Source organism: Callorhinchus milii, unplaced genomic scaffold (genome assembly GCF_018977255.1).
Source record: "Callorhinchus milii isolate IMCB2004 unplaced genomic scaffold, IMCB_Cmil_1.0 Scaffold19, whole genome shotgun sequence".
NCBI lineage: Eukaryota > Metazoa > Chordata > Chondrichthyes > Chimaeriformes > Callorhinchidae > Callorhinchus > Callorhinchus milii.
Window position 1 is genome coordinate 1,912,241 of NW_024704760.1, and position 27,415 is coordinate 1,939,655.

The window sequence follows — 27,415 nt, forward strand, 5'->3', positions numbered from 1 at the left end:
CACTCCCGTTTGATGTTATCTGCAAATTGACAAGTTCTGCAATCATTTTCCAAGGAAAATAACACTGATGTCAATGACTCTTTTTAGGCAATTCTATAATGCACAAATTCTAAATGACAAATTCAGGCTGACATTGCACGCAGCATCGTAAACGAATACAAAAAAAAAAATTAACTGACTGGTCTCAATCGTAGCTCGAATAGAAAGCACTTTGTTAATAGTAATCAAATGAATAAATAATTTGGTCACTCAATCCACGACTGTACGTGGGACACCGCTAGTACGCAATTGGCTGCCGTGTTTCGCCCACAAAATATACAGTCAAATGCTGTACTTGTATTTTTCCAGGAATGCTATGAGTTCCATTGTCCTTCCAGTGCTTGGAGTCATCGTCTCGCTTCTGTTTGTTGCCATTGCTGTCTTTTGCGTGAAGGCGAGGCAGCGCAAACACGTTGGTGAGTTCAGGCACAACCAAACCAAAGGAAACGGGCCACTCCGCTTTTAAGCTATTAGATAGAAAAGGCACGGTTTAGGCACGTATCTATTGTGTGCCTAAACATTATTATTATTATGCCACGTTGCGCCCACAAAATATACAGTCAATTCACCTTACAGTATATTCTGTGAAGCGCTTTGAGACGTCTCAACAACGTGATAAGGCGCTATATCGAATGCAAGGATTATTATTAATATTATTATCTAAGAGAGTAGCCATGATGAGATGAAGTGCGCTGTACATTTCCTTGATTATAAGCAAACTGAGCCACCCCCTCTTGGGGATTTGCACGGTTGGAAACTGGAGAATAGAAGCAAGTATCTACTGCAAACCTCAACTAAAATCAAGTTGTCTCCAGTGAATCCATTACTTCTCTCCCCCCACCCGCAAAGTAAGCCAACAGGACAACGAGAGGCAGTTCATGTGGTGGACTGCTTACAATTAAGATCGCTTTAAATAACAGTGCAACACACAGCTGTTCCTGTTGCAGAGGACTTCAGTTTGTGCTGTAACATCTTAATTCGTCAATTACATTCCATCAGATTTGGCAAACTATTAAATGTTCATACGAACTCACAGAAACCCTTAATCCTCCTCTCCCTTTTTCCCCCCATTTCACGCGCAAGGTATGGTATAAAGACAAGTCAGAAGACAGATCAGGGATGCCAGAATTTAAGCAAGTTCAAATTCAATAAGTGTCTCTTCTGAAATGTGGTTTTATATATTTTTTTAAAAGGTATAAATGAGAAAGACAGGATTGCTTTAGAAAATCAAGCGGGGAACAATCAGGTAAGGAGCAAGCGCCACGTCAGGCCCCCACATGCGCTCTTATGTTTTTCTATTATGTAGAATGCTTTAACTGCTGTAAAACATTTTAAGACATCTTCTCAACATGGAAGAGCTGACGTGCCCGCAAAATATATGATCCATCCACTTCACAGCATATCCTGTGAAGCGCTTTGAGACGTCTCAAAGACGTGATAAGGTGCTATATCAAATGCAAGGAATATTATTATTATTATATTATATCATAGTTGATCTGTACCTCAACAATAGAATGTTTCAAGAGAAAACTCTGCGCTGGAAGCCAGGTTAATAGTTGAGTATGCTGGTATAGGAAGCAGTGATCGCTTCCTGTTGATAACTTCTGATGTTGCTATTGCTAATATACTCCATTTATCTTAGCGTTCCAACAATGGAGGAGAATTGACGTACTCACTCGTGCAGTTTGTACCCCCGGCTGATGTGAACAACGTGTATGTTAATGTTAAGGAGCTCAACACGCAAGAAGGCAGCCAACCAGCCAGCACAAACCAACCGGTTTCAGAATCCGTCATATATTCTACAGTCGTCTGAAATAAGGCATTTTGTTTGCAAGACCTCCAATGTGTGGGATGAACTTCAGCAATGAGAACCAAATGCCACGTAAGGAATTCTCAAGTAGCCGCAATAATGAGATTTTAATGACAATGTCAAAAGAAAAAAGTACCAGAGGGGAGGGGAGAAGAATTTTTTTTAAACCCGAGAGTTGTTACGGTCTGGAATGCACTGCCTGAAAGCAGATTCGCCCAAAGGTTTCAAAATGGAATTGGATAGGTACTTAGAAAGGAAAAGTGTGCAGGGCTATGGGGTAAGAACGGGCGGGGGAGTGGGACTAGTCGGTAGCTGTTTCAAAGAACCGGCACAGGAACGATGGGCCAAATGGCCTCCTTCTGTGCTGTAAGATTCTATGATTCTACGACCTCCCACCCAATGGTTCGTGCAAAGAATAAGCCTAGTAAGCAGCGGGGAATTAAATTAATTGTGCACCTTCAGTGTCCCTTTGCTCGAAAGACTTTTCTGTTTTTGTGCCGGAAATTAGCACGATTCATCAACCAATCTGCTACCAAACTTGCCAAAAAAAAATATCACAAACATATTGCAATAGCAAAGTCTTGCTACTTAAAAGAATCCATATAAATGCAAGTTGTTGCTCTTGATTTCCGAACTTCGCAGCTTCCCGCCCAATAAAAATGAACATTAATCCATTTTCCAAAACCTGGTGTTTTTAAGGGAATGGTGTTTGTGAAAATTTCAAGCTTTCGCTATCTCATTGTTTTTTTGAGCTCTGCCTTTCTTCCATTTTTTCTCGTAAATTTATGCTTCCCACATGTCCTTCGTCAAAAATAAAAGATCCTTTGGCTTTTTTATTACTGCAGTGACTCGACTCTAGACTACTTTGGTTGAATTTCTGTTCCCCATAATTAATTCTTCTTGGTTTGCGAAAGTTGCCTCTCACCCAGCCTACTTATAATAATCCCTGCATTTCGATAATACTTCCCATTCATTCTACTCCATTTTAGAATTGATCACATATGGTAACTATCGTGAAACAGAGCAGTGAAGAAGTTGCGCGATTCCCATCACCAACCTTTGAAACTGAAAGCGCATCAAAGGTGTGACTTTCTCTCTATTCTGTAAGGTTTCTGTAAATTAAGTGGTTGAGGGAGTCCACTCTATCGCTGGTCTTCAACACTCGGTATGGAAGGTATCGAAGGCTGTACAAGCCATTTGGCTGTTGCGTTGTTTCCTGAAGAAGATTAAAGAGGAACAAAACTGTTGAGGCTTCAAGGTATTGATTTTTTAGGCTTTGGGGAGATGATCATAGCAGATCTGTTTGAAATCGAACAGGAAAAAAGCTGAAAAAGAAACACACAGTTTTTGTTGCACATAAACAAACCGTATATTAGACAATTGTTAACTGCTGCCAATGAATGCAAACTTGATCTAAAGAAATATGAAGCTCAACCATATAAAATGTCATTTCACTAATGGATTTCTTAGGGGTGATAATAATAATAATAATCCTTGTGTTTGCTATAATGCCTTATCACGTTGTTGAGACGTCTCAAAGCACTTCTCAGGATATACTGTAAAGTGAATTGACTGTATATCTTGTGGGCAAAATACACATGTAATATGTGATGAACCATCCTACAATGGTTTAGAAAGACAATTTCTGAACAAACACCAGGAAGGTTTTTTTTTATACACACAAGATTACATTTGTAAAGTGCTTTTCATGTCGGGAGGACGTCCCAAGGCGCTGGACAGTGTAAAGCATTTCACAAACACACACACACAGAGGATAATGAATGACTGAAACAAGTTACCAGTAAGAGAGAGAGAGAGGAACTAGGATGCTGGACTCATTTAAGAAACAGCTCGATGTTTTAAGAGGAAGATGGTAATGTGCTTATTCTGGAGGGATGAGATTGCCCAAATCGCCCAATAGCCCTTCTGCCCAACTGAAGCTCCATTGTGAATTTGTGAACCTTTCTGCTGCATTTTACAAAAGGGTTACTAGGGATGAGTGGATACAGTTATCAGGAAATATTGGGCTGGCTAGAGATCTCTCTCTCTCTCTTCTGGAGATGAGACTTTCAATTATTATTGAAGAAAATTTAGAAGGCGATGGACAAGCGCTCCTGACAAAGTCAGTATCACTTTGTGTGACATCTACTCTAACCCTTTAGGCACAAACCTAAAGTGTAAAGAAATGTTTACACTTGTGGATGTTGGAACAAGGAGATTTCCAGCGAGATTACTCAATTAGTGGAATCGGACATGGAGATGTCATCCAGTAATGGTGACCGTGCGGGGCACAGAGCAGGGGGCAAGGTGGGGAGAGGGAGGTGATGGGGGCAGGGAGGGAGGGGGAGAGGGAGAGGGCATTTACAGTGGGAGTTCTAGAGGGTGGGGACAGGGACAGTGTCTGAAAGTTCGGTTGCCTGGGGTGGGGTGAGGACTGTGGAGCTGGTCCAGGTGTGTGGAGCGAAGGGGGAAGAGCAGGAGGACAGGCTGCAGGTCACAGAGGGAGGCAGATTCCTTAAATAATGGAGATATTTTGGTTCGAAAATGGCACAGAAAATGGGTCGAATCGCTCTGTTTATTCTAACTTCAGTATCGGGGAAGCCCCATTTAAATGACCCTTTGATTTTATTAGGCAAGCGTTTACAGTCACGCAAACTGCCCTCACATGTAGCCTGGGGTCACTTTGTTCTCTTTCCACAACTGTACACGTAGACTTCCTCCATTGAACTTCCCTTTAGTTATTGGTTTGAAAACTGAGCTTTTTGGCTTGTGAAGCAACAATTCCTCACTTTGTGTTGCACATTTCCTGAAACTTCTGATCAGAAAGCACTTCGACAGTGTATATACATACTGTCGTTTCTCGCGAAGACTGAATGTGGATCTCATCACTGGAAACTATGAAGTTACTGGCTTTGCTGCTCCTCACTTTTATATCAGGTAAGAACATCCAAACCAAAATGTGCAATAGCTCCACCTTGCTCTCTATACTTGTGCGTTGTGTCCCTTCCAAATTAACATCAAGCGGCACCTCAGTGGCTCAGGGCGGAAATATTTTGTCTGCTCTGGCATTAAATTGTGAGACCCGAAGTCACAGGTTTCTGTCCAGGTCTTTGCTGAGCTGATCTCACTGGAGATGCTCCTGATCATTGCTCACAGGCTCCTTCTAGAAAATGTTCATGTTGGAATTGGGCTGAACTCGGCCTTCCGCCAGTTAAATGACTGCCAACACTCTCACATGAACACTGAGCTATCAGCTATCCCACAGGTGCTGGCACAGGTGGATGGTTCACTGTAACTGTTCCACAGACTGACTGATCAAGGCTTTGTTTATTTGTGTTTATCCAAACTTTTTCATGTTACATTTAATCAACAGGTTCATCAGGACGAATCGAATCAAAAGTGCTAATGGCTAAGCTGGGAGAAAACATCATTATAAAGTGTCAATACCCGAAAGTAACCAGGAAATCAAGGAATTGTTTGTGTAAACAAACCAAAGATAATTACTGCAATTATCTTGTATGTACTGATGGAGATTTCAACACAGTATATGATGAGAGAGCTTCAATGACTGGGAGCAATGATGGTCCAATTTCTGCTGCCGTGAAGACACTTGAAGAGAAAGACACTGGGATATACTGGTGTGGAAAAGATAATGGTAAAACTATAGAAATTTCAGAGGTTGTGCTGCTGAAAGTGTTCAAAGGTAAGAATGCCTTTACATTGACTGATACATTGCAAACCAAATTGTGCTGGAAAGTGCAAACTATACTGTGCTGAGTAGACAGGGTCCAACTTAAACACATCAGCGTTTACATCGCACTTTACCCAAAGGACTGTCCGAGTATAAACCTATTTACACTTCAATAGAGCCTGACACAAGATGGTCAGATACTTGTCAACAAACATCGCATCAGATTGGACAATGAGTAGAAGCAAAATGTTCTCTCTTTTTAATGTCCTATTTTGTTCACCAACAGGTACAGAGAAACCAATGAAAAGACTGGTCGCTGCTGAACTGGGAGAGCGAATCTCTGTGACGTGCCAATACAGCAAGAAACTGAGCGATTATAGCAAGTTCTTTTGTAAAGTAATCTCCAATAACGAGTGTACTCGTATAGCAGATTCTAATGGGGCTGTGAATGAACCGTATAAAAGAAGAGTTTCCATTACTCATAAAGGGAAAAGTCAGGTCATTTCCATTATCTCAGCAAAGGAGGAAGATGCTGGGGAGTACTGGTGTGGAGCAGCAAGTGGGAATGAAGTAGAGTTCACACAGGTTAAGATACTACAGATCTCTCATGGTAAGAATCAAGAACATGTAGTACAAGATTATAATAAAAATGTGTTGAAAGTGAGTATTGTTTCCCTGAGGAATGAATATCAGGTGAGAGCTCTAAGAGCTCCAGGACTCTACCCCATGTGAAGGGCGCTATATAAATGCAAGTTGTTGTTATTGTTGCTACCAAGTGAACCCAGCTTATAACTATCCTGTCCCACTGAAGATTCGGGCAGTTAATTTTTCCCCCATTTATTTCACATTCTCTTGGGGATGACGAGGGGCTGGTGATTATGAATTATCATCTGTGCTGCTGTATTTACTTTGATGTATCTCGCAGGATCAACCGCCTCATCGTTCATTGACACAACGTTCACCACAGCTATCACCAGACCTATCAACAGTTTTGCAGGAAGGTAAGATTTAATTATCAGTGCATCAATCGATCTACATAACTCTGTCTGAAGGCACACCTAAGACAGGTTACTATTAATGAGACACTAATGAGACTATTTAGGCAAACTATTCCCACATATAGTTCTGTGAACCAATCACAATTGGGGAGGAATCCAACCTGGTTAAATATTTACTCTATTGTGCAGCATTTTGGAGCAAACATTTGGCAAACGGTTGAATTAAGCATCAACTTTGAAGAGGGTTTTTAGTTGAAGTTGGTTAAATTTATGGAAAACTGGATTCAAAATTAAGGCTGCATTTGTGAATTGGCCAAATGCTGGACTTTCTGAGGTGCTAAGAGTGTAAATCTAGATCCAGGTGGAATCACCATAGCCATTTCTGTGGTGCCAGGAGAGGAACAGGTTAGCAATATGTTTGCCACAACCACAAATTACATTTGTAAAGCACCTTTCATGTCAGGATGTCCCAAGGCACTGGACAGTCAGTGATTTGATTCCGAGCAGGGGTTGGAATCAGGAGGGGTGGAGGAAAGTGAGGGTAGGAGTAGGAAGGTGGCCAAAGATGCGATTGAAGAGGAGGGTCTTGTGACAGGCCTTGAAGGAGGCAATGGAAGGGGCGAAGCAGAGGGACTATGGGATGGAATTCCAGAAGAAGGTGTGTGGGGGAGAGGAGGGATGGTTGTGTGGAACTGATATAGTGATACTTAAATACTTTGAAAGTGATACTTAATTATCTTTAGCCTCAATGATTAGGTGGATTTTGCTTCAGTTTGGAAGGGATTGCTGGGTAGGTCAAATTGGCCAACTGAAAGGCTGCCCCTCTCAGCCTCAGCAGAACGGTTGAGCTCAAGTATCTCTCCGTCCATTGCTCTTCCTGACCAGGGGTCTGAGTGCAGTTGAAAACAGGACCTCTAGATTCAGTCTAATATCTTCAATTAAGAAGGGTCATGTAGTTCATACAAATCCCTGGTCGGGATCCGTAACTGTGAAGCGCTCTGAGATGCCGTCCGGCGGGGAGCGTTATATAAATCCAAGCTGTTGTTGTTGTTGTTCAACCCTGCCAAGTGCTTCGCTGTACAGAAAGGTCATCGGCCAAAACACAGAACAGTTCATGTTCATAAGAGACATTCCACTTAGGCACTTACATAAGCAAAACTCACTTTACCTACAAATCGTATCTGAAAGCCATAGTTGTACTTTGCTCATTAACACCTTTGTTCAACTGCAGAGAATGGAATACGTGGGACATCCTCCGCTGGATCTTCTTTGGGGTTCTGGCTCTTTGCCCAGTTTCAGTCCTAATCAGCACACATTTCTCAAAGAGCCATGGTAAGTTTCCTCTCACAGTAGTTGTAAAATATTATGACGTCAATCCCATCCGAAAAACTTTTCGCCATGTCTGCTTCTGTATTGTTGTGGGGGGGAAATGGGTTTGAGAACTGAACAATCATTCATTGATCTGTGCTGTCACCTCAGAACAAGCAATCAAATCACTGTGAATTCTGACCAAGCAAATCATGGCAATATTTGCTTGGGAAAGATGTCACTGTGTCAGTCAATGCCAAGTTCTCCACGTCAACCACCTTACTCCACGTCTCTGTTTACCTAGCAGTAAGTAGGAACATGGTTGTTAGTCGCTCGGCGGATCGATCGCTTTTATGGGGATAATAGTGGGTCACTGCTGTGCGCAAATGGCTGCCACGTTTTGTCCATAAAATACTGGGCAAAAATACAGTGTATTCTGTGAAGTGCTTTGAGACATCTCAATGACATAAGGCGCTATATCAAATGCAAGGAATATTATTAGCATATAATTATTAACATTTGTTTAATTCCATCCTCGAGGTAATGATGGCGATGAGGCGCCCATTGGAAATAGCCCTGGTAAAAGGTAATGATTGGGAAATACTTAACATTTTAATTCTCATATATTTTCTGCATCATGTTTACGGTTCTATTGCCATGATCACAGGCAGACTTCACACTATTGATGGTGATCCGAACTTGGACAATGGACTACAGGAACATCCAATGTCACAAGTCAATACATCCCAACAAAGACCTGAATTAAATAACCAGCCATATTGAGAAGTGAGACAATTGTCAGCCTCACCTGTAGCTTCACTTACAACCCAGACACTGACTGACAGTAACATGGTAACAGTGGAATGCTTCTGTGTGGGAACAATCCAAGACTTCATCTTCACTGTAGGTGGCTACAGTGCTCACATCCTAAATTGTACTTGAAAACCCAATCCCATTTCCTCCATGTCCCTTGCTGCACTAATGCCCAGCTCCACTGACCATTCAATGTACACTGTTACCAAGTGCAACAAAACCTCTCTGATAATCTTACAACAGTTTATATACGGGGGCCATTGTAAAAGGTAATATGAAAGGTGCATCATTTGCTACGAGTCTCTGAGCACATCTCAGCATGAATTTTGTGTGGTGGCGCATTGCTGTGCAATTGCTTTACCTTCTATGGACAGGAATTTGAGTTGGTCATTATCACAGAACTGCCAAGGAGATGAGCTCTCTGGAGCGTTTTTCAGCGTGTTTACGTGTGGATCATTCTTATATTGAGATTTCCGTTCAGTTTCCCAGACGAGGTGATTTCTGGCAGGGAAACGGACGAGGCTGCACAGATCAGAAGCATCACTGACTGAAGGCTACAGGTAAGGGTCAGCAACTGATGCATCAATGGCCCAGGATACCACTCGCTTCCTCGCAGAAGATCATTTCCATTCTTGCTCGCTATGCAATCGCTCGACTCATTATGTTTTATTACAAGCCTCAATGCTCTGCAAGACCAGAAAATACAAAGCTAATTTTGAGAAAAGGTTTTACATTTTACCCATCACCATGAACTTTAATATTGAAAATGTCACCATCAAGTACCTTTAACTCGAAACATGTATTAATGTCAATGCAATAAATTACTTATTGTTCACATCGTTACAGTTTTTTCCAGTAAGAATAAGTCATGTCTCATTCGGTAGTGAATTCCAGTCTATTAAATTCTATTCTACGTCTATGTTGCATTGTGTCATCTCATAACACTGAGTCCTCACAGTAAGTCCTCACAGTAACAACAATAATAAATTGGTCATTTTCAATCTACGACTGTTTGTGGGACATTGCTGTGCGCAATTGGCTGCCGCGTTCGTCCACAAATATACAGTCAATTCACTTTACAGTGTGTTCTGTGAAGCGCTTTGGGACGTCCTCCCGACGTGAAAAGCGCTATATCAAATGCGAGGAAAAAGAAAAGGAGATGTCTGGATCAAGGATGTCCTTTGGCCGATTGATCAAAAGACGGACAGAAAATCCAAACAACCAGCTCCCCATTTCAGCATCAAGTGGTTTCTTAAATGAGTTCAAGTGTCCTACCGTCTGTCAGGGAACCCATCCCAGCTGTCAGTTACCGCTATATACTCCCTGACGACTGTCCAATATTCCCCTTCACATCCCTGAGCCCTGTCAGGCTGCTGCCTTCGTAAAACAATCGGAAGCACTGTTGTGGATTGAAACTTTCTAGTCCACCAAACACTTTAATGACCTTTATTTGGTCGTGGAAACAAAGCAACCACTAAAAGCTCAACGGATTCCATGTGCAGCTACACAAACGCGCTCCTTAAAACCACAAAAGCATCACTTCTCTTTTTTTGGAGTCAACAGTTTGCAAACGTTTGTACTTAAGGAAGTTGTAATATTGCTATTTCGAGTGAGATTGCTCAATTAGTGGAATCGGACGTGGAGACGTGTTCTGGTAATGGCGACCGTGCGGGTCACAGAGCAGGGGGCAAGGTGGGGAGAGGGAGGTGATGGGGGCAGGGAGGGAGGGGGAGAGGGAGAGGGCATTTACAGTGGGAGTTCTAGAGGGTGGGGACAGGGACAGTGTCTGAAAGTTCGGTTGCCTGGGGTGGGGTGAGGACTGTGGAGCTGGTCCAGGTGTGTGGAGCGAAGGGGGAAGAGCAGGAGGACAGGCTGCAGGTCACAGAGGGAGGCAGATTCCTTAAATAATGGAGATATTTTGGTTCGAAAATGGCACAGAAAATGGGTCGAATCGCTCTGTTTATTCTAACTTCAATATCGGGGAAGCCCCATTTAAATGACCCTTTGATTTTATTAGGTAAGCGTTTACAGTCACGCAAACTGCCCTCACATGTAGCCTGGGGTCACTTTGTTCTCTTTCCACAACTGTACACGTAGACTTCCTCCATTGAACTTCCCTTTAGTTATTGGTTTGAAAACTGAGCTTTTTGGCTTGTGAAGCAACGATTCCTCACTTTGTGTTGCACATTTCCTGAAACTTCTGATCAGAAAGCACTTCGACAGTGTATATACATACTGTCGTTTCTCGCGAAGACTGAATGTGGATCTCATCACTGGAAACTATGAAGTTACTGGCTTTGCTGCTCCTCACTTTTATATCAGGTAAGAACATCCAAACCAAAATGTGCAATAGCTCCACCTTGCTCTCTATACTTGTGCGTTGTGTCCCTTCCAAATTAACATCAAGCGGCACCTCAGTGGCTCAGGGTGGAAATATTTTGTCTGCTCTGGCATTAAATTGTGAGACCCGAAGTCACAGGTTTCTGTCCAGGTCTTTGCTGAGCTGATCTCACTGGAGATGCTCCTGATCATTGCTCACAGGCTCCTTCTAGAAAATGTTCATGTTGGAATTGGGCTGAACTCGGCCTTCCGCCAGTTAAATGACTGCCAACACTCTCACATGAACACTGAGCTATCAGCTATCCCACAGGTGCTGGCACAGGTGGATGGTTCACTGGAACTGTTCCACAGACTGACTGATCAAGGCTTTGTTTATTTGTGTTTATCCAAACTTTTTCATGTTACGTTTAATCAACAGGTTCATCAGGACGAATCGAATCAAAAGTGCTAATGGCTAAGCTGGGAGAAAACATCATTATAAAGTGTCAATACCCGAAACTAACCAGGAAATCAAGGAATTGTTTGTGTAAACAAACCAAAGATAATTACTGCAATTATCTTGTATGTACTGATGGAGATTTCAACACAGTATATGATGAGAGAGCTTCAATGACTGGGAGCAATGATGGTCCAATTTCTGCTGCCGTGAAGACACTTGAAGAGAAAGACACTGGGATATACTGGTGTGGAAAAGATAATGGTAAAACTATAGAAATTTCAGAGGTTGTGCTGCTGAAAGTGTTCAAAGGTAAGAATGCCTTTACATTGACTGATACATTGCAAACCAAATTGTGCTGGAAAGTGCAAACTATACTGTGCTGAGTAGACAGGGTCCAACTTAAACACATCAGCGTTTACATCGCACTTTACCCAAAGGACTGTCCGAGTATAAACCTATTTACACTTCAATAGAGCCTGACACAAGATGGTCAGATACTTGTCAACAAACATCGCATCAGATTGGACAATGAGTAGAAGCAAAATGTTCTCTCTTTTTAATGTCCTATTTTGTTCACCAACAGGTACAGAGAAACCAATGAAAAGACTGGTCGCTGCTGAACTGGGAGAGCGAATCTCTGTGACGTGCCAATACAGCAAGAAACTGAGCGATTATAGCAAGTTCTTTTGTAAAGTAATCTCCAATAACGAGTGTACTCGTATAGCAGATTCTAATGGGGCTGTGAATGAACCGTATAAAAGAAGAGTTTCCATTACTCATAAAGGGAAAAGTCAGGTCATTTCCATTATCTCAGCAAAGGAGGAAGATGCTGGGGAGTACTGGTGTGGAGCAGCAAGTGGGAATAAAGTAGAGTTCACACAGGTTAAGATACTACAGATCTCTCATGGTAAGAATCAAGAACATGTAGTACAAGATTATAATAAAAATGTGTTGAAAGTGAGTATTGTTTCCCTGAGGAATGAATATCAGGTGAGAGCTCTAAGAGCTCCAGGACTCTACCCCATGTGAAGGGCGCTATATAAATGCAAGTTGTTGTTATTGTTGCTACCAAGTGAACCCAGCTTATAACTATCCTGTCCCACTGAAGATTCGGGCAGTTAATTTTTCCCCCATTTATTTCACATTCTCTTGGGGATGACGAGGGGCTGGTGATTATGAATTATCATCTGTGCTGCTGTATTTACTTTGATGTATCTCGCAGGATCAACCGCCTCATCGTTCATTGACACAACGTTCACCACAGCTATCACCAGACCTATCAACAGTTTTGCAGGAAGGTAAGATTTAATTATCAGTGCATCAATCGATCTATATAACTCTGTCTGAAGGCACACCTAAGACAGGTTACTATTAATGAGACAATGTGGGCAATCACAATTGGAGCAAGCATTTGGCAAACGGTTGAATTAAGCATCAACTTTCAAGTTGTATTTTTTTTAGTCGTTTTGAAAAGAAAACGTACAGAAAACTGGATTCAAAATTATGGCTGCATTTGTGAATATAGGCCAAGTTCTGGGCATTTTGAGGTGCTCGATAAAGAGTGTAAATTTAGACCCAGGTGGAATCACCAAGGTGGTTTGTGTGGAACTGCAATAAGGATGACTAAATACTCTAATAAAAGTGGTACCGAGTTATCTTTAGTGTCAGTGGTCAGATGCTTCGGTTTGGAAGGAATGTTTGGGCAGGTCAAATTGGCCCTTTCGCATGATATGCCCTCAAGTTCTTGACCAGGCCTTGGTCAGCTCGTCCACTTTAATCTTACAGGAGTTTTCCAAACGTGACAAAGTACGTGGTCATCGCAGTTGTGTTGGGATTTTCTTCTGTGGCCCTGTTTGCTGCCATATGTATATGGAAAAGCAGAAGTAAAACCAGAAAGAACGGTAAGCCACATTTAACTGACGGTTAATTTAATAGTAAGCCTTGGAACGAGATTGTGAAGAACACTTGGTTTTTAAATAGAGGACACATGTTCCTTCATGAGATTTCAAACAATGTGAGGAGTACAGTACTGTATTTCTTCGAGATTATAAACACTGGAGCTCTGATAGGCAGCAACTTATTTTCAACATTGAACACCCAAGTGAAATAATAGTGATAAAGCCCGTCTCCAGGTTTAACCAATTCTAAAAGCATCAGAACTGAAGATCAACGGCAGTAGAATATACTCAAACTGCCTTGTGTTGGATATGGCAATATCTTCAATCCATGACTGTTTGTGGGGACGCTGCTGTGCGCAATTGGCTGCCGCGTTTCGCCCACAAATATACAGTCAATTCACTTTACAGTATATTCTGTGAAGCGCTTTGAGACGTCTAGAAGACGTGAAAAGCGCTTCATCAAATGCAAGGATTAATATTATTATGGCTTGAAGGAAATGGCTGCTCTTTCTGTGTGAGAGGAGATGTGTAATATGGATACTCGGATCCTGTTTTGCACAATTCTGGCAGGCAGTGCCTTGGTAGAAACAGGAAGGGAGCTAAGTGATTGCTCATGTTCCCCATGAAATATTCTTCGCATTTTTGTTTGGGTCAGCTAGATGTGGAAATCCATCACCATGCTTAAGAGTATCCAAACCAGAGATCCACATGTATATATCACCTACACATGGGAACGTGCACTCTCTCTGAAATGGTGTACCCTGCTAACCTAATTTGAGAGTGTTATAGGTGCAGGTTGGTGAGAGCCAAGGCTTGGAGACCCCAGAGTGTACATTGGGGTAACTGTTAGAGCTTAACCAGCTAAACTCACCTAGCTTACCACTGAGAGTGCTGGATATCAAGCTAGGACCACAGTACCAGTTAGGGCTTTGACTTGCAGGTTAACAGGTGCCTAATGGGAAAATTTTCCTGCTCCCACTGACCAGTTTGCGTCTCTAAGCCCCGCTAATGAGCCTGAATGGCTCGTCTGTCACTAGGATTGCCTTGGGAATACCGTGGACTTGACTGGACCAACACAAAGGGTTGACTTGATTCTTAGCGATAAATGAGCGATCCGTTAATTGTTCTTTTTAAAAAAACAGAGCAGACTGTGCCAGACGATACAGAAAATCCCGCACCTCCCACAAAGGTAAAATGAATTTAACATATGTCTCCCCTTCTTCGATGTTTTTGGTTTGCAGTACGTTTCACCCACAAAATATAGCCAATTCACTTTACAGTATATTTTGTGAAGCGCTTTGAGACATCTCAACGACGTGATAAAGAGCTCTATCAAATACAAGGATTATTATTAAATTTCCTATTAATTTTGTTCAGGATCTACAACTTCCCTAAAGCATTAACTAAAGTTGGCATCGACGTAACTAACCACAGTGGTTTTAACATATCTGCAACTTCTTCCCACAAGGCGAAGCAGATTGCTGGAAACAATATTGGAATTGTGAAGTCATACTTTACCATTGGGTGCTTAGTTCTGTCGTGTCAAATTCTGTCCTTCTATGTTTCACGTTCTGGATAACTGCTGAAATTGAATCAGAAACAGCATTCCAGCACGAGACACTAGTTTTACCTACAAAATACAGTCACTCCATTTTACGGTAACTCCTGTGAAGCACTTTGAGACCTTGACAAAGTGAGGAGGCACTATATCAAATGCAAGGCTTATACCTGTTACCGTTTCAAGCGAATAACCGAGTACTTGATTTTAGATTCACGGAGGAGATGAAACGATTATCTACGCCACTCTGAAGATTCAACCATCCACTGTGCCTGTTGAAAGTGCTGCCAACTTGAGTGATGTTTCGGAATCCGTGGAGTATTCTGCCATTGTGTTCCCATCCTACCACGGTTACTAAAAACTGTTCCAGAGAAGTCAAGCAGGAATTCAACAGCTTCTTTTGAGTTTCGCGAAGAATTCATTTGAGGGGGAACGGGTGTTATTACAGTGTAGGTTTACTTATTAATTTCTTTTTAAAACATTGGGAGCGGACTGTAGAGGTCTTTTCAGTTCCTGTAGATTCCTACCTTGCCAAGTTTTACTGCTAGTAATAATAAAACTTAAGATACAAACTATGTTTTAAGATGTCTCGAAGACATGATAAAGCACTATAACAAATGCAAGGATTATTATTATTATTATGTGCCATTTCTACATATCAGCTCAGTGCTTTAACAATGCCCATATCAAGTTATTTAAATCAGGTAACAATTGTGTCAGAGGTGTGTGTACAGCACAATTTTCAGCAGAGCATATGAAATGCATTGCGATTGCACTTTAATTACTCTTTGCGTTATTTACCTTTCTCTGCCAGAATTATACAGAATTATGTCTAACAACAGAATCAAGCCAACTAGCCTGTGCCACTGTTTAGACTCCACATGAGCCTTCATCTTTCCATAAACCTTATTTTTATAAAAAGTGAAACTTGTTTGGAGGATGAGGAAAGACAAGGAAACATTTAGACGTGCTTGTGCTCATTTAGGAGACCTTTATTAAGATTTAAAGACATTTTTCATCTTCTGCTCTCCATAGTACAGCAATTAGAAAGGTTGTATGCAATAGAAAACTTCCAAATAATATGCATAACAATAAAATGTAGTTTGAATACAACAATAAAAGTACTTCTCGATTATCTAAATCTGAAATTTTGTGAGGCTCCTCTTTACTGTTGATATACTCATTCACCGTCTCGTAATTTGAAGGCGTTACCCTATCCCACAATACTATTTGGGAGGTGTGACTGATGATGTTGAGGGAGTGGGGGGGTGTTGCTGCTTTTGAAACAGTACGAATGGTAAAGATTGTGAATGCGCGTCTACTTTGAAACCTTGAAGGCAATTCATCACCAACTTGACCAACTTGACTCCTACGGTTGCAGAATGCCTCCTTATGAATGCATTAAAACAAGATAGTTTTCGTTCAAACACTCTGATGCATTCTACCCCCCCACCCCCTCCACCACCACCACCATTTCTCCGTTGCTTCCAGTGGTCAAAGTTTTAAGTTTCATCTGAAACACGACATGCACAATACCACTCGTGTGTTGGACTTGCAACAGGGTAGCGTCCAAGTGCTCTGGGGCGCTATCCTGCGTGAGGGGTGCTATATAAATGCAAGTTGTTGTTACAATATAGTTGGGAGCCACCAAGTTGGATGACTGTGGTACTGTGGGTGTTTAGGAGTTGTGTTTGGAGGATATTGCACTATCCCTGCACTGTTGGGTTTATTTCACAAGTTACGTATATCGCAAATGGAAGTACATCAGAAGTGTTGTAATCCAAACCCATGACGCACAAATAATAAAATGGGGGAGGGGCAGTTGACCAGAATCCATCCATTATGAGGATAATTTAGTTCCTTATGTTTTCATTGCAAAATATTAGGCAACTTCTCTTTAGTCACACTCATGTGTTAGGCTACGAACAGAATTTGTTCCTACTTTTTTTGAACTCCACACTGAACGGAGTTGCTCTAAGTTTTTGCAAGGACTTTGGAAACAGTAAAACACGCAGGGTACAACATATGGCACATTTTCATCAAAACGATGCACTCACTTTGAAAACAACCGTGAATGGATATAAAAACAAACAACACCCAGTGTTTCTGGTCGGCAATGGGCTTTATCGATTCCACTCTTAAAACAGCAGAGAGCATAAGGTAATGGATTTCAGTGGCATATAATGTACATCATTTCAATCTCTACCTGTTGAAAGTATTTCATACAACTGTTTATTTGACCTGGGCCAGGAAACCGGTCTGATACTATCCGCTAAAGTGGATCCCACCCACCTACACTGGATCATTACCATAGCACTTGCTTTTCTGTTGTACACTGATTCACGCAGGACAATAATGTACTTGGTAATTATCGAAATGCTACAAATTATCTCAAACATATTTCGCCCATGGATTCACACCCATTCTCCAGATGAGTATTTAATCTAGATTTCCGTAACTCACCATCAGAGGAGTGTGCCACGTTCTCGCTGCTTGGACTCAGTTGAGATGAAAGTGGAATTCTCTCCCCTCTCTAATCAAATACGCTAAAAGAAGTGAAGTGTAACATCACTCACGTGGATTTCAGATTGCATTTTAGAGAACAACAGATACTGGTTGCCTGAAGACACAAAAGACAGGAAAATGCGTCAGATCCACTGAATATGGATGAATGATTCGCCTGGGAAGAATCGTGTTTATTATAATCAGCTCCAAATACCTCCCTCCCACCCAACAATTGGTTGAAACAAATCGGCTGTCCAGTTATCTCCAACAATGGTTGGCCCTACTAAGGCATGTGTATTATCAGGATTATTTAGTTAAAATACCTTTAACTTCCTGGTTTTGCAAGCTGCAATTAACTTTTCAGGCTGTGGAAACCTTGCAAAGGGACATTTTCCTCCTCTTTCCAACCTTTTATCAAATGAACAAAGGATTATGGAAAATCAGATTTCGATTGTGAATTGGGATCTCTCTTATTCAAGTGTGTATTGGTGCTGTGAATTTAGTCATTGGAAATGAAAGAGTCAAATGTACCCATGTCCATTTACTCACCTAGAGTACCTTTCTCAAATGTATTCTCGCAATAGTTTCCTGGTGGCAATTCACAAAAAACCATGAGAGAAGTCAGCCATCGTGATGTATACTGGACATAGAGTTATCACATCTGATAGGCACCTTTCTTTAGCAAATAGTTAATTTGTCTCCTCTGATGTTCTGCACCTTGAAATGAAAGACTCTTCTGACTTTTAATTCTAAATTCTATCCACGGTTAAAAAACAGGACTTGAAATTTGTGGACCTAAAATGCAAACTTGAGAACACTGCCTACAAAAGGCTTGGGCTACCTTCTTTCATGCCACCCCTGTTAAGAGATTAATTATTTAATGAGTTTCTAACCTCTGAGCTCTTTATCTCAGGTAGGTCATAGGGGCAAAAGGAAGGGAAAACAACATCAACAAATTACATTTACACAGCACCTTTCAAGTCGAGAGGATGTCCCAAGATGCTGGACGGACATGAAGGAGGCTGGAGCTGCTGAGCGGAGGGAGTGGACAGGTCGATATGGCGTTAGCAGGTCATAGAGATGGAAGGGAGACGTGGGCAAAGAGGGATAAAAACAAAACACAAAACAAAAAAAATTCTCACAAGTTTCTGCGAGTTTGACCATATGCCGCCAAACTTAAAGAGTTTTATATAAAAAAAAAGCTGTTTTCGTTTGGCCAAACAGCTGTCTCAAACTGCTCTGGAAGAAATGCGGAAGCAGATAAAAATTTAGAAAGACCACAAAATGGAGCGATTTGCATACAATGTACCTTTTGCAAGGAGGAATATTAAATACCATTTTAATTGCCGTTAGCCTTCAAAAGTGCAATCACAGGAACAAAGGAGGGCTGTGCCAAACAAAAGGTGCCAACTGAAATCTGCCATGAAACCTTAATATTTTGAACACAGTAAATCCTTTACAAAAACCATAAAGAAAAAAAAAAGCAACTCGCATTGAATTTATTTGAGGCACACGGGCTCAAATTACAATTATTTTCTATAAACAGGTGAGTTACCCAGCAAACATTAAAACTACATATTTCAGTGGTTCCTTTTTGCCTCGACACCTTGCAACAGGTTGCTACCGTTCACCATTCTGGTGGTACAAGACGAAAAGATAACTGGCTGATTATTTTTTCATTACTCTCAATTAAAACCATCTTGTTGCAATTGGCACAGCCTCCTCCCCATGTTAGGAGCATGTTTCGATTGAACAAACCTTTTGTGTTTCCACAACTCATTCTTTTCATTCTTTATTTTTTTAAAAATATATATTTTTCACGGAATTGGAGTGAAAGTATTTTCTAGTCACGTGGTTCAGGTTCAGAAGGCATACATCCCACTGTGTTAATAATAATAATAAACCTTGCATTTGATATAGCGCCTTGTCACATCGAGACCTCTCAAAGCGCTTCACAGCATGTACTGAAAAGTGAATTGACTGTATGTTTTGTGGGAGACACTCAGCCGCCAATTGGGCACAGCAGAGTCCCACAAACAGCCGTGACCAAATCATTAAAAAAAACCTGACCCAACGTTTCGTACTGCCCAGGAATCAAACCCAGGTCCTCTCGTTGCGAGTTGACCGCTCTAACCACTAAACTACAGGACTCCCATTAGTACAGATCAGCAGAATCCATGCTTCTTCCCCTCCGCACCCACCCACCCCCACACCCCCATCTGGATAAAGTGTTAGCCGCAGAAATAACCACTTTACAAACAAAACACAGTATCTACAGTATGAATTGGACGTGCTTGGATACAAAAGAATATCTGTGGAATGTGAACCCATCAGGATGTAAAAATCAGACATCACTGTGGATGGCAAGTACTGTTTGGCACGTTCTTATCCTGATCTAATATGGTTTTGTCCAAACGTAACCAACTACAATTAGAATTGACACAGATTTTTGAAAAAAAAACTTGAAAAAATATTTATTTTCCTGTTAAACCCTGGGACTTTAGCTTCTACTGTCCTTTGTCTAAATGATTAGCGCCTGAAGTGTAATAATAATACTTGCATTTGATATAGCATGTTATCTCGTCTTTGAGACGCCTCAAAGAGTTTCACAGAATACACTGTAAAGTGAATTGACTGTATATTTTGTGGGCGAAAGGTGGCAGCCAATTGCGCTCAGCAGCGTCCCCACAAACAGTGGTGGCTTGAGTCACCAAATTATTATTATTATTACTTTTTTTGAGCCGATTATTCCCCTTCTAGTGTCTAGTGGTGTCAATCTAGAATATGTATGAATAAGGCTGAGCATTGCATTGCATGAAGGTGACATGATCTGAGCTGCCTCGTCACAAGAACATTCACATTCTTTTGGCGACACAACTGTATTCACAGCTGCTTCAGTGCTGAATTGGGTTGACTTAAAAGGTGATACGATTGGCCATGGATTCTGAAAACCCAAGTATCACAAAACTCTGCCACCCAAGAGCAGACTTTTTTTTTTTAAAAAAAAGACACATACAAAAGAATCCTTTGGAATAGTTTGAATTGAGCCTAAAACTCCCAATTTTGCGGCTAAAATAAACCCCAAAAGGTAAAAATTCTTAAATTACAGTACTATTGGATTTCACAACATCGATCATCGGACAGCCTCAAATGGTTTGATGGAGACTGCTTTGTCACATTGTAATGGGACAGTTGCATCTTTCAGCAGTACATTGGAAGTTAAATGCTCTAGTTTAGGATCATAATCACAGAATGGTAAGAGAAATAAAGTTATATGATAAAGTTACAAGCAAAGGCTAGGCCGTTAAAGAAATAAGATGCCTAGGAGTGCAGAAGTGCTCTTCAAATACATTTAGTGAGCAGTCAAACAGCTAGGCTGGTGCCTACTATACATTCTTCTACTGAGGTTTCATACAACTTGGTCCTTCTTTCATTCATTTTGAAGTTGTGCACCTAATACCTGCAGAGAAACAGAGAGAGATTTATTGTTGCCACTCTGTGTAAAGAAGAACTGGCTTTATAATACCATACTCGCTTCTCACTTGATAAACGCTAGCTTTACATATAGGGTAACTGTACAGCTTGATTGTTTGGAAATGTACCTGTAGTAATTAGGCTTGAAAGGTCCATTTTTGTTGAGGCCCAGATACTTTGCCTGTTCGTCTGACAATTCGGTCAAGTGGGCGTCAAAGGTTGGCAGATGCAAACTGGCAACATATTCATCTGTAAGAAGATGACATTTATGCCCAAACAATTGCTGGCTAGGGTAGAACTTCCACACGGTTGCTGTAATTGGTTTCCCAAGTAAACTTTTTTTTTATTTTCTAAATTGTAAATTCTAAAAGGTTTTGCTTGCACACGATCACTACACGGTAGTCTCCATCCATTGAGACTGGCCCGCAATAGTTTGCTCCCCATTTGAAAGCTCTCTGCAACTTACCCATCTTTTTAGGCAGGAGGTACACGTCTTGTTTGTAGCGTCCTTCGGGAGCGTTGTAGAGCTCTATCAGAGCCAGTGCCTGCACAAAGATACAGAAACTCCTTGAACGGCCTGTGGACACTGGCAATTTTAGTTCTGGGAAACTGCTTAAAAGGGAAGGAAAATTTTCTTCTCTGCAGAAGGGGAAAAAATCCTAAAAATGTAAGTGCAGAATACCTGGGAACCGTCTCATCATGTACCGGACTGTCCGGTCTTACTGATCTACTTTGCAGGGATGTTTGTGCCAGATTCTTTTGCAATTGAGGCAGCTGCTTTGGACCAGCCGAGAAGCCAATCTGAAGCTACACGATGCCGCAAAAGCACAATACTGGGCAGCAGGCAGTAATACTTAGCCAATACTGGCAATTTCAGCTGCTTAACTTGGCAGGTTTGAGTTATTAATGGAAGAAATTCTTACAGGACATTTTAACCTGATCAGCAGCCAGGAACACAGGTCAGGAGGTGAATGGTTACTTACTCTTGTATAATACTGTACAACATCATGACTGAATATTGTAAAATCCACAATCGCTTGTAAAAATATATCAATATTAGATTGCAAATAATTGCAGGTGACACTATATTCTAATGTTCTCACAAGTCATACAGGCAGAGAGAGTTAAGTTATTGGGATGCCTATGCAGTCACAACAACAACAACTTGCATTTATATAGTGCCCTTCACGCTGAGTAGCTGCCCGGAGCACTTGACAATCTGACCACGAGCCAGGAGGGGAGGGAGAGAGGGGAGAGGTGACCGTAAGCATGATCAAAAAGGAAAGTCTTTAGGCTGGGTTTGAAAATGGGGAGGGAGGGGGCAAGGGGGAGGGATTGAGTTCCAGAGTTTCAGGGTGTAATGGCTGAAGGCACGGCCACTGATGGTGGAGCGGAGAGAACGAGGGGCAAACAGAAGGCCATTACTTACCTGAGTGGTAGCTGTGATTGAAAGTACAAACGTCGGCACAGTTGAGCAACTCAGGTTAAGGAGACGACCCTGAAGCAAAATGAAACGAGGTCAGAAGAGAGGGAGCCTTTAAATTTAAAAATTATTGATTTTTGTTTCCTCAAATTTATCTTCTCCCCGCTTCTTTAGATCTACACTGTATCCACCTCTCTGTGCTGCACAGTACATCACAAAATCAACATGACACAAGTTATCGGCTATTCCAAATGCTGACCTGATTTTCCCATGGTGCCCAAACCTCGCCCCCATGAAGGAAAAAAAAAGACCGCTCCCTACATCATGATCTTAAACAACTCCTGCAACTAAATCACCTGCTTGTAATTTATGTTCAGGTGTGTTTCATCGTCTCAAATTCCCTTCCTTTCTGGCACGGTCATACGATACTCAGATTTTCCAGTCAGGTGTAATTTAGCAGATTTGACAGCTGATAGGAATTTGACTCCCTATTAGCTTCGCAGTATTTTTTTTCTGACACCCGCTTTGAACTGTTAAAACTTCCTTCTCGTATATCGCACTACTCCAGAAGCAGCGAGTACTTTACAAACCTCAGCCAAAAGCACAACACGCTTCCCGTCAGGCCAGATCACGTGATCCACTTGAGATCGTACCCTCTCCCATGTGAGCTCTGGGGTACGTAGACTCGCCTGCAGTCAAACAGGAACAGCAGACATTGTAAACAGCACCTTCAAAAGGCAACTGAAGAAAATTGCTCTAAATTGCGAAACAGATGAATAAAAATAATAATCCTTGCCTTTGATATAGCGCCTTATCACGTCATCGAGACGTCTCAAAGCGCTTCAAAGGATGCACTGTGAAGTTCAGTGACTTTGTATTTTGGGGCGAAATGCCAATAGACCCACGAATGGCAAATAAACCCAATATTGATTCATTACATTCCTTTTTTTAACAATAGAGTTCAATTTTTAAATAGTTAATAGTGGTTTGTTAATTTTACATTTTTTTTCAAATCAGAGTAGAAGCTGTTATTTAAGGGGACTAATACATTCCCTGGATAGGCTTCTAAGACACTAATTATTAGCAGGTACTAAATCAAACTACACCTTTGTAGGAATCTTGTCTTACCACATCGATCTCAGTGTTTGAGTGCCCCATGTTGCAAACAATGCAACCATTCTTCATTCGATCGAGCTGTTCCCTAGTAACGACATTCTTGTTGCCTGAAAAAAAATGTACTTTTTTTTAAATAAAAGAATTACATACGACTGTGCTGCAATTCTTCACCCCTTAGAATCCAAATCTAGATATAAATCACCATTTGAATGCGTTGTTCAAATCTATCAGCAGATAATAATCTATGAGATTCAACCTTGAAACCGTAAAAGGACTATTACCAACACCATCAATACAAATCTACTGTCAATGTAAAGAAAGCCTAAAAACTAGGACAAAATCAAGTAATTCCTAGCTCCATAATGTATTTACAAATCACTGGAAGGGTTCCATTAAAATTGGCATCACAATTCCATCTTTCATTAAAAGCTTGTTGGGTTGAATAGAGGAATGCTTCAAAATTACTATTATACCTCATATTCTGTATGTGAGCAAAATGAAGTCTGATGGACCCTGGTCACTGCTTATCTTTTTTTTGAGATATTTAGTTTTAGAGCACCAGAATCTGTCTTAATTTGCAGAATATTAGTTCCAAATAAAGAATTGCAGGAGATCGACCTTAATGTCGATTTAAACATCGTCCACCATGTAGGTTGGCTGCGACCTTACGTGACTTACCTGTGCAGGTGATGACCAAATCCACCTGTCGGATAACCTCGTTCAGTTTCATCACTCGAAACCCATCCATGCTGCGAAGAGAAAAGATCAGCAAAAATGTGCTCTAATCACAAGCACAAATTTGAAAGCACCTTGGCCCCTCCCTGACTCTGCTTGCAGTTGACATACAGCCAATGGTACCCATTTCAACAAAAAGGTTAAATATTCTCGCGCGGCTAACTCACAAAACACTAACCTTTCCTTGATACGGATATCTACTCACACCAACCAGGTTTCAAAGGTCCGTTTTGATAGAGGGCTAGATATTTAAATCATTTTAATTCAACTTGAAAACTATCTCAGTACTTGTGCGTGATTACATTCGGCACTTGTTTTTTTCCTGGTGAATTGAAATTAATCAAACTGCCCGGGAGTTTATCAGGATGAACATTTACATTGGCATTTTAAAATCTAGGTTTGTCTGGTCACTGAGACAAAACGTTCAAACACAAGTTCAGACCTTGATCTTTAACCCTGAGAGAAATTTGGAAGGGGAACGGATGAAAAGAACACAAAACCACGTTGACTGACGCAGATTACATTTCATACCAAATTTATGAAAGTCAAATACCTAAAAAACTGTCCCGTTGGTTTCTTGGTACATGTACAACTCACAATTTATATTAGTGCCCTTCATGAGGAAGTGTCTCGGAGAGCTTAAATATGGAGAGGCGATAGTGATTCAAGTAAGTGCATTAGAAAAAACATTGGTGTTTTCTGTGTACATCTATTGAATGCAATTTCATTGTTAAGTTAATTTGGTTCGACATTCAGCACACCACTTCACTTCCACATTTCCTGGCACAGAAAGCCTTGAAATATTACAATGAAAGAGTCATCTCACCAGGCCTGCAGAGCGCAGATTGGATCGATCTCAGTCACGTACACAATGGCACCCAATGCCTTCAGGGCAGCACAACACCCTTTGCCAACCTATTAAAACCATTAAAAAAAAACACACAATTCTTCAAAACTATAGAAAGCGGTGCACCATCATTAGAGCACCGTTTTAGTGATGCAAGGCGGGGTCTGCTATGGACCAATTCAATTATTATTGGCAAGAAAAGTTTAAAATGCCGTTTTTTTAATAATCTTTCGCCCACAACATATATTCAATTCACTTTACAGTATATCCTGTGAAGCGCTTTGAGACGTCTAGAAGGCGTGAGAAGGTGCTATACTAAATGCAAGGGTTATTTTTTAATTTTACAGGCAGGAAGGTTGCGGATTTGGGAGTAAAGTTGCTGATATTTAATTTCAACCATCAATAATCTGCCAAATTACTTTTTTTTGTGCATTTAAAAGCAGGTTGAGCAACCATTTGGGCAAGCAGTCATTCCTACACACAAGCAAACCTTACTCAAGTTACTTAGGAACAATGACTAACGTGATGGGCTCATTGTTATCTACCACAACTGATCTGAAAGCATACTGCAACACATTGGGGGGAGGGGGGAAATGTTGCCGCAGCATGGTGTCATTTTCTAAATGGCCTGGAAATAGAACTGCTTTTCATTAGGGGTTGGCTGTGCAGGATTGACTTGTATCCACGGGCAACATAAAAGCAGAGATAGATCATTCTTTTCCAGTTCCTTTTTTTGACAAGAGTTAAATCGAGATAACACAAACTGCTTTTGTGGTCAGTCAATTTCTTACATTCAAAAACGTACAAGTCATACGTCTATAAAAGGCAAATATTCCACTTGTAACCAAGTTTGCTCTGTCAGCATAGCATTTCAGATCATCCAGAATTTGCCAAATTAAAGGCAGATTTGATTTTAATTCGGAAACTGATTTCCTTATATTCAAACGTAATCTTGTTGTTGTTCCTTAAAGTTATTTTAAGAACTACAGAAAATGGGCTTCAAAGTTAAAAACTGATTTCAACAATTTGTCAAACTCTGAACGTTCTACATTCATAGAGCAAATTTAGATGCAGGTGGGATTTCGAACCCACTAATTTCTGAAAAGAAATGTTTCAAAGACACCGGACATTACCTCTCCGTATCCACACACCACCATCTGTTTTCCACCAAACATCACGTCAGTCGTTCTCTTTAAACTGGGAACACGAACACAAAAACATATGATGATGTTTTGCTGTGATGTTTCACCCACAAAATACAGTCAATTCACGTTACAGTATATTTTGTGAAGCACTTCGAAACGTCTCAAAGACATGATAAGGCACAATATCAAATGCAAGGATTATTATTCATATTATTTTAATCTATCAGATTTTTTAAAAAAAATAGATCTTTGGGACATTTGGGGGACTTCTTGTGTTTGTTAAAATGCTAAATAGTGATTGAACATTTCATTGCTGCCTTAGATTAATGGGCTTTAGAGCGTCTTGCTGTAATTTTTTACCCAAGTGCTGTTCCATAGCAACATATGGAAATAGATGGACCGGAACTGTATAATTATCGTAAAAAGATGTCTATCTTACCAGGAGACTGTCTGAATTTATTGCAAATTCTACCAGTCAGACAGCGCACAATCTAATTGCTGCTCCCACAATCCCATTAGCTATCATTCCTGCCACCTCTGCAGGTTGACACGAGTCAGTCTAATATTAATAGTCACACGGTTTCACCAGACTGCTCAACTAGAGTGAACTGCTTTTAGAATTATAGTAATTATAAAACAATTTCACTCCTACTGAAAAGTGCAGGAAAAAATCCACATTAAATCGACTCCATCTCAAACTGCAGAGACAGCAGAAGAATGCAACTATGGGAGGGAGTGGGACAGATTCCTAACAAGCTCAACCCAAAATAATGTGAGTGTGTTTAAAACAACAGATGAAAATGACAAGAGAAAGATAGGAGAAAGAAAAAATGATGCAACGAGAGGATTAACAAAAGAAGCAAAGAAATTAATCAAATGTTCTCTGGTTCAAACAGAGATGAAGCAGCACAGGGAAACAAAGCAAAATATAATGAGATTGTGGTGAGGGGGAAGGAAATTAAATGGTGGAAGTTTGATCATCAGCCCTGGTCCTGACATAAGCCTCTGGAACATGGAGGTTTTCACACTTTTTGGTGAATTGAAAACATGAAAATAATCTCCTCTGCTGAAGTTAAGATAAAAAAATATATGTAAATTGCAAACAATTGCACATAAAGGTTCAACTTCTAGCTTCCTACTTACCCGTCCAGGATGGATTCTCTGCAGCAGTACAAATTGTCAAATTTCTGTTTGGTAACAGAGTCGTTCACATTCATGGCTGGCACACAGAGTTTGCCGGCTTTAGACAACTGGTAGAGTCTAAAATAAAGAAAAT

At 40.9% G+C, this 27,415-nt stretch overlaps 3 protein-coding genes and 1 long non-coding RNA gene across 6 annotated transcripts in view; 3 read left to right on the top strand and 1 right to left on the bottom strand.

Moving 5' to 3' along the window:
* Nucleotides 1-4,658: 4,658 nt before the first annotated feature.
* Nucleotides 4,659-9,532, top strand: LOC103182458 (polymeric immunoglobulin receptor). 3 transcript variants are annotated; one of them, XM_042342144.1, is made up of 7 exons: nt 4,659-4,786; nt 5,223-5,552; nt 5,827-6,150; nt 6,466-6,541; nt 7,770-7,870; nt 8,387-8,432; nt 9,141-9,532. In XM_042342144.1, the coding sequence occupies exons 1-7, from the start codon at nt 4,723-4,725 to the stop codon at nt 9,208-9,210; spliced, it is 1,011 nt and encodes a 336-aa protein (XP_042198078.1). In that variant the 5' UTR covers nt 4,659-4,722; the 3' UTR covers nt 9,211-9,532. The 3 variants fall into 3 exon arrangements, with proteins under 3 accessions (XP_042198078.1, XP_042198079.1, XP_042198080.1); XM_042342145.1 differs by having other exon boundaries at nt 8,514-9,193; XM_042342146.1 differs by lacking the exon at nt 8,387-8,432 and having other exon boundaries at nt 9,141-9,213.
* A 1,233-nt stretch (nt 9,533-10,765) lies between these two features.
* Nucleotides 10,766-12,865, top strand: LOC121850440 (polymeric immunoglobulin receptor-like). The gene is made up of 4 exons (XM_042342157.1): nt 10,766-10,981; nt 11,418-11,747; nt 12,022-12,345; nt 12,661-12,865. Exons 1-4 carry the CDS (start codon nt 10,918-10,920, stop codon nt 12,738-12,740), a joined length of 798 nt encoding a protein of 265 aa, XP_042198091.1. The 5' UTR covers nt 10,766-10,917; the 3' UTR covers nt 12,741-12,865.
* A 356-nt stretch (nt 12,866-13,221) lies between these two features.
* Nucleotides 13,222-15,492, top strand: LOC121848073. Its single transcript, XR_006085603.1, has 3 exons — nt 13,222-13,339; nt 14,479-14,525; nt 15,106-15,492. It is a non-coding gene; the product is annotated as an uncharacterized LOC121848073 (long non-coding RNA).
* Nucleotides 15,493-20,735: 5,243 nt separating this feature from the next.
* Nucleotides 20,736-27,415, bottom strand: part of LOC103182459 (S-adenosylhomocysteine hydrolase-like protein 1) — a 30,492-nt gene continuing 23,812 nt past the window's right edge. Inside the window, exons 8-17 of the mRNA XM_042342155.1 lie at nt 27,283-27,399; nt 26,128-26,191; nt 24,974-25,062; nt 24,091-24,161; nt 23,425-23,519; nt 22,887-22,985; nt 22,303-22,371; nt 21,340-21,418; nt 21,002-21,122; nt 20,736-20,859 (exon numbers count right to left, since the gene is read on the bottom strand). Of these exons, the coding sequence (XP_042198089.1) occupies nt 20,853-20,859; nt 21,002-21,122; nt 21,340-21,418; nt 22,303-22,371; nt 22,887-22,985; nt 23,425-23,519; nt 24,091-24,161; nt 24,974-25,062; nt 26,128-26,191; nt 27,283-27,399 (811 nt within the window). The 3' untranslated portion in view covers nt 20,736-20,852. The remainder of the gene's footprint in view (nt 20,860-21,001; nt 21,123-21,339; nt 21,419-22,302; nt 22,372-22,886; nt 22,986-23,424; nt 23,520-24,090; nt 24,162-24,973; nt 25,063-26,127; nt 26,192-27,282; nt 27,400-27,415) is intronic.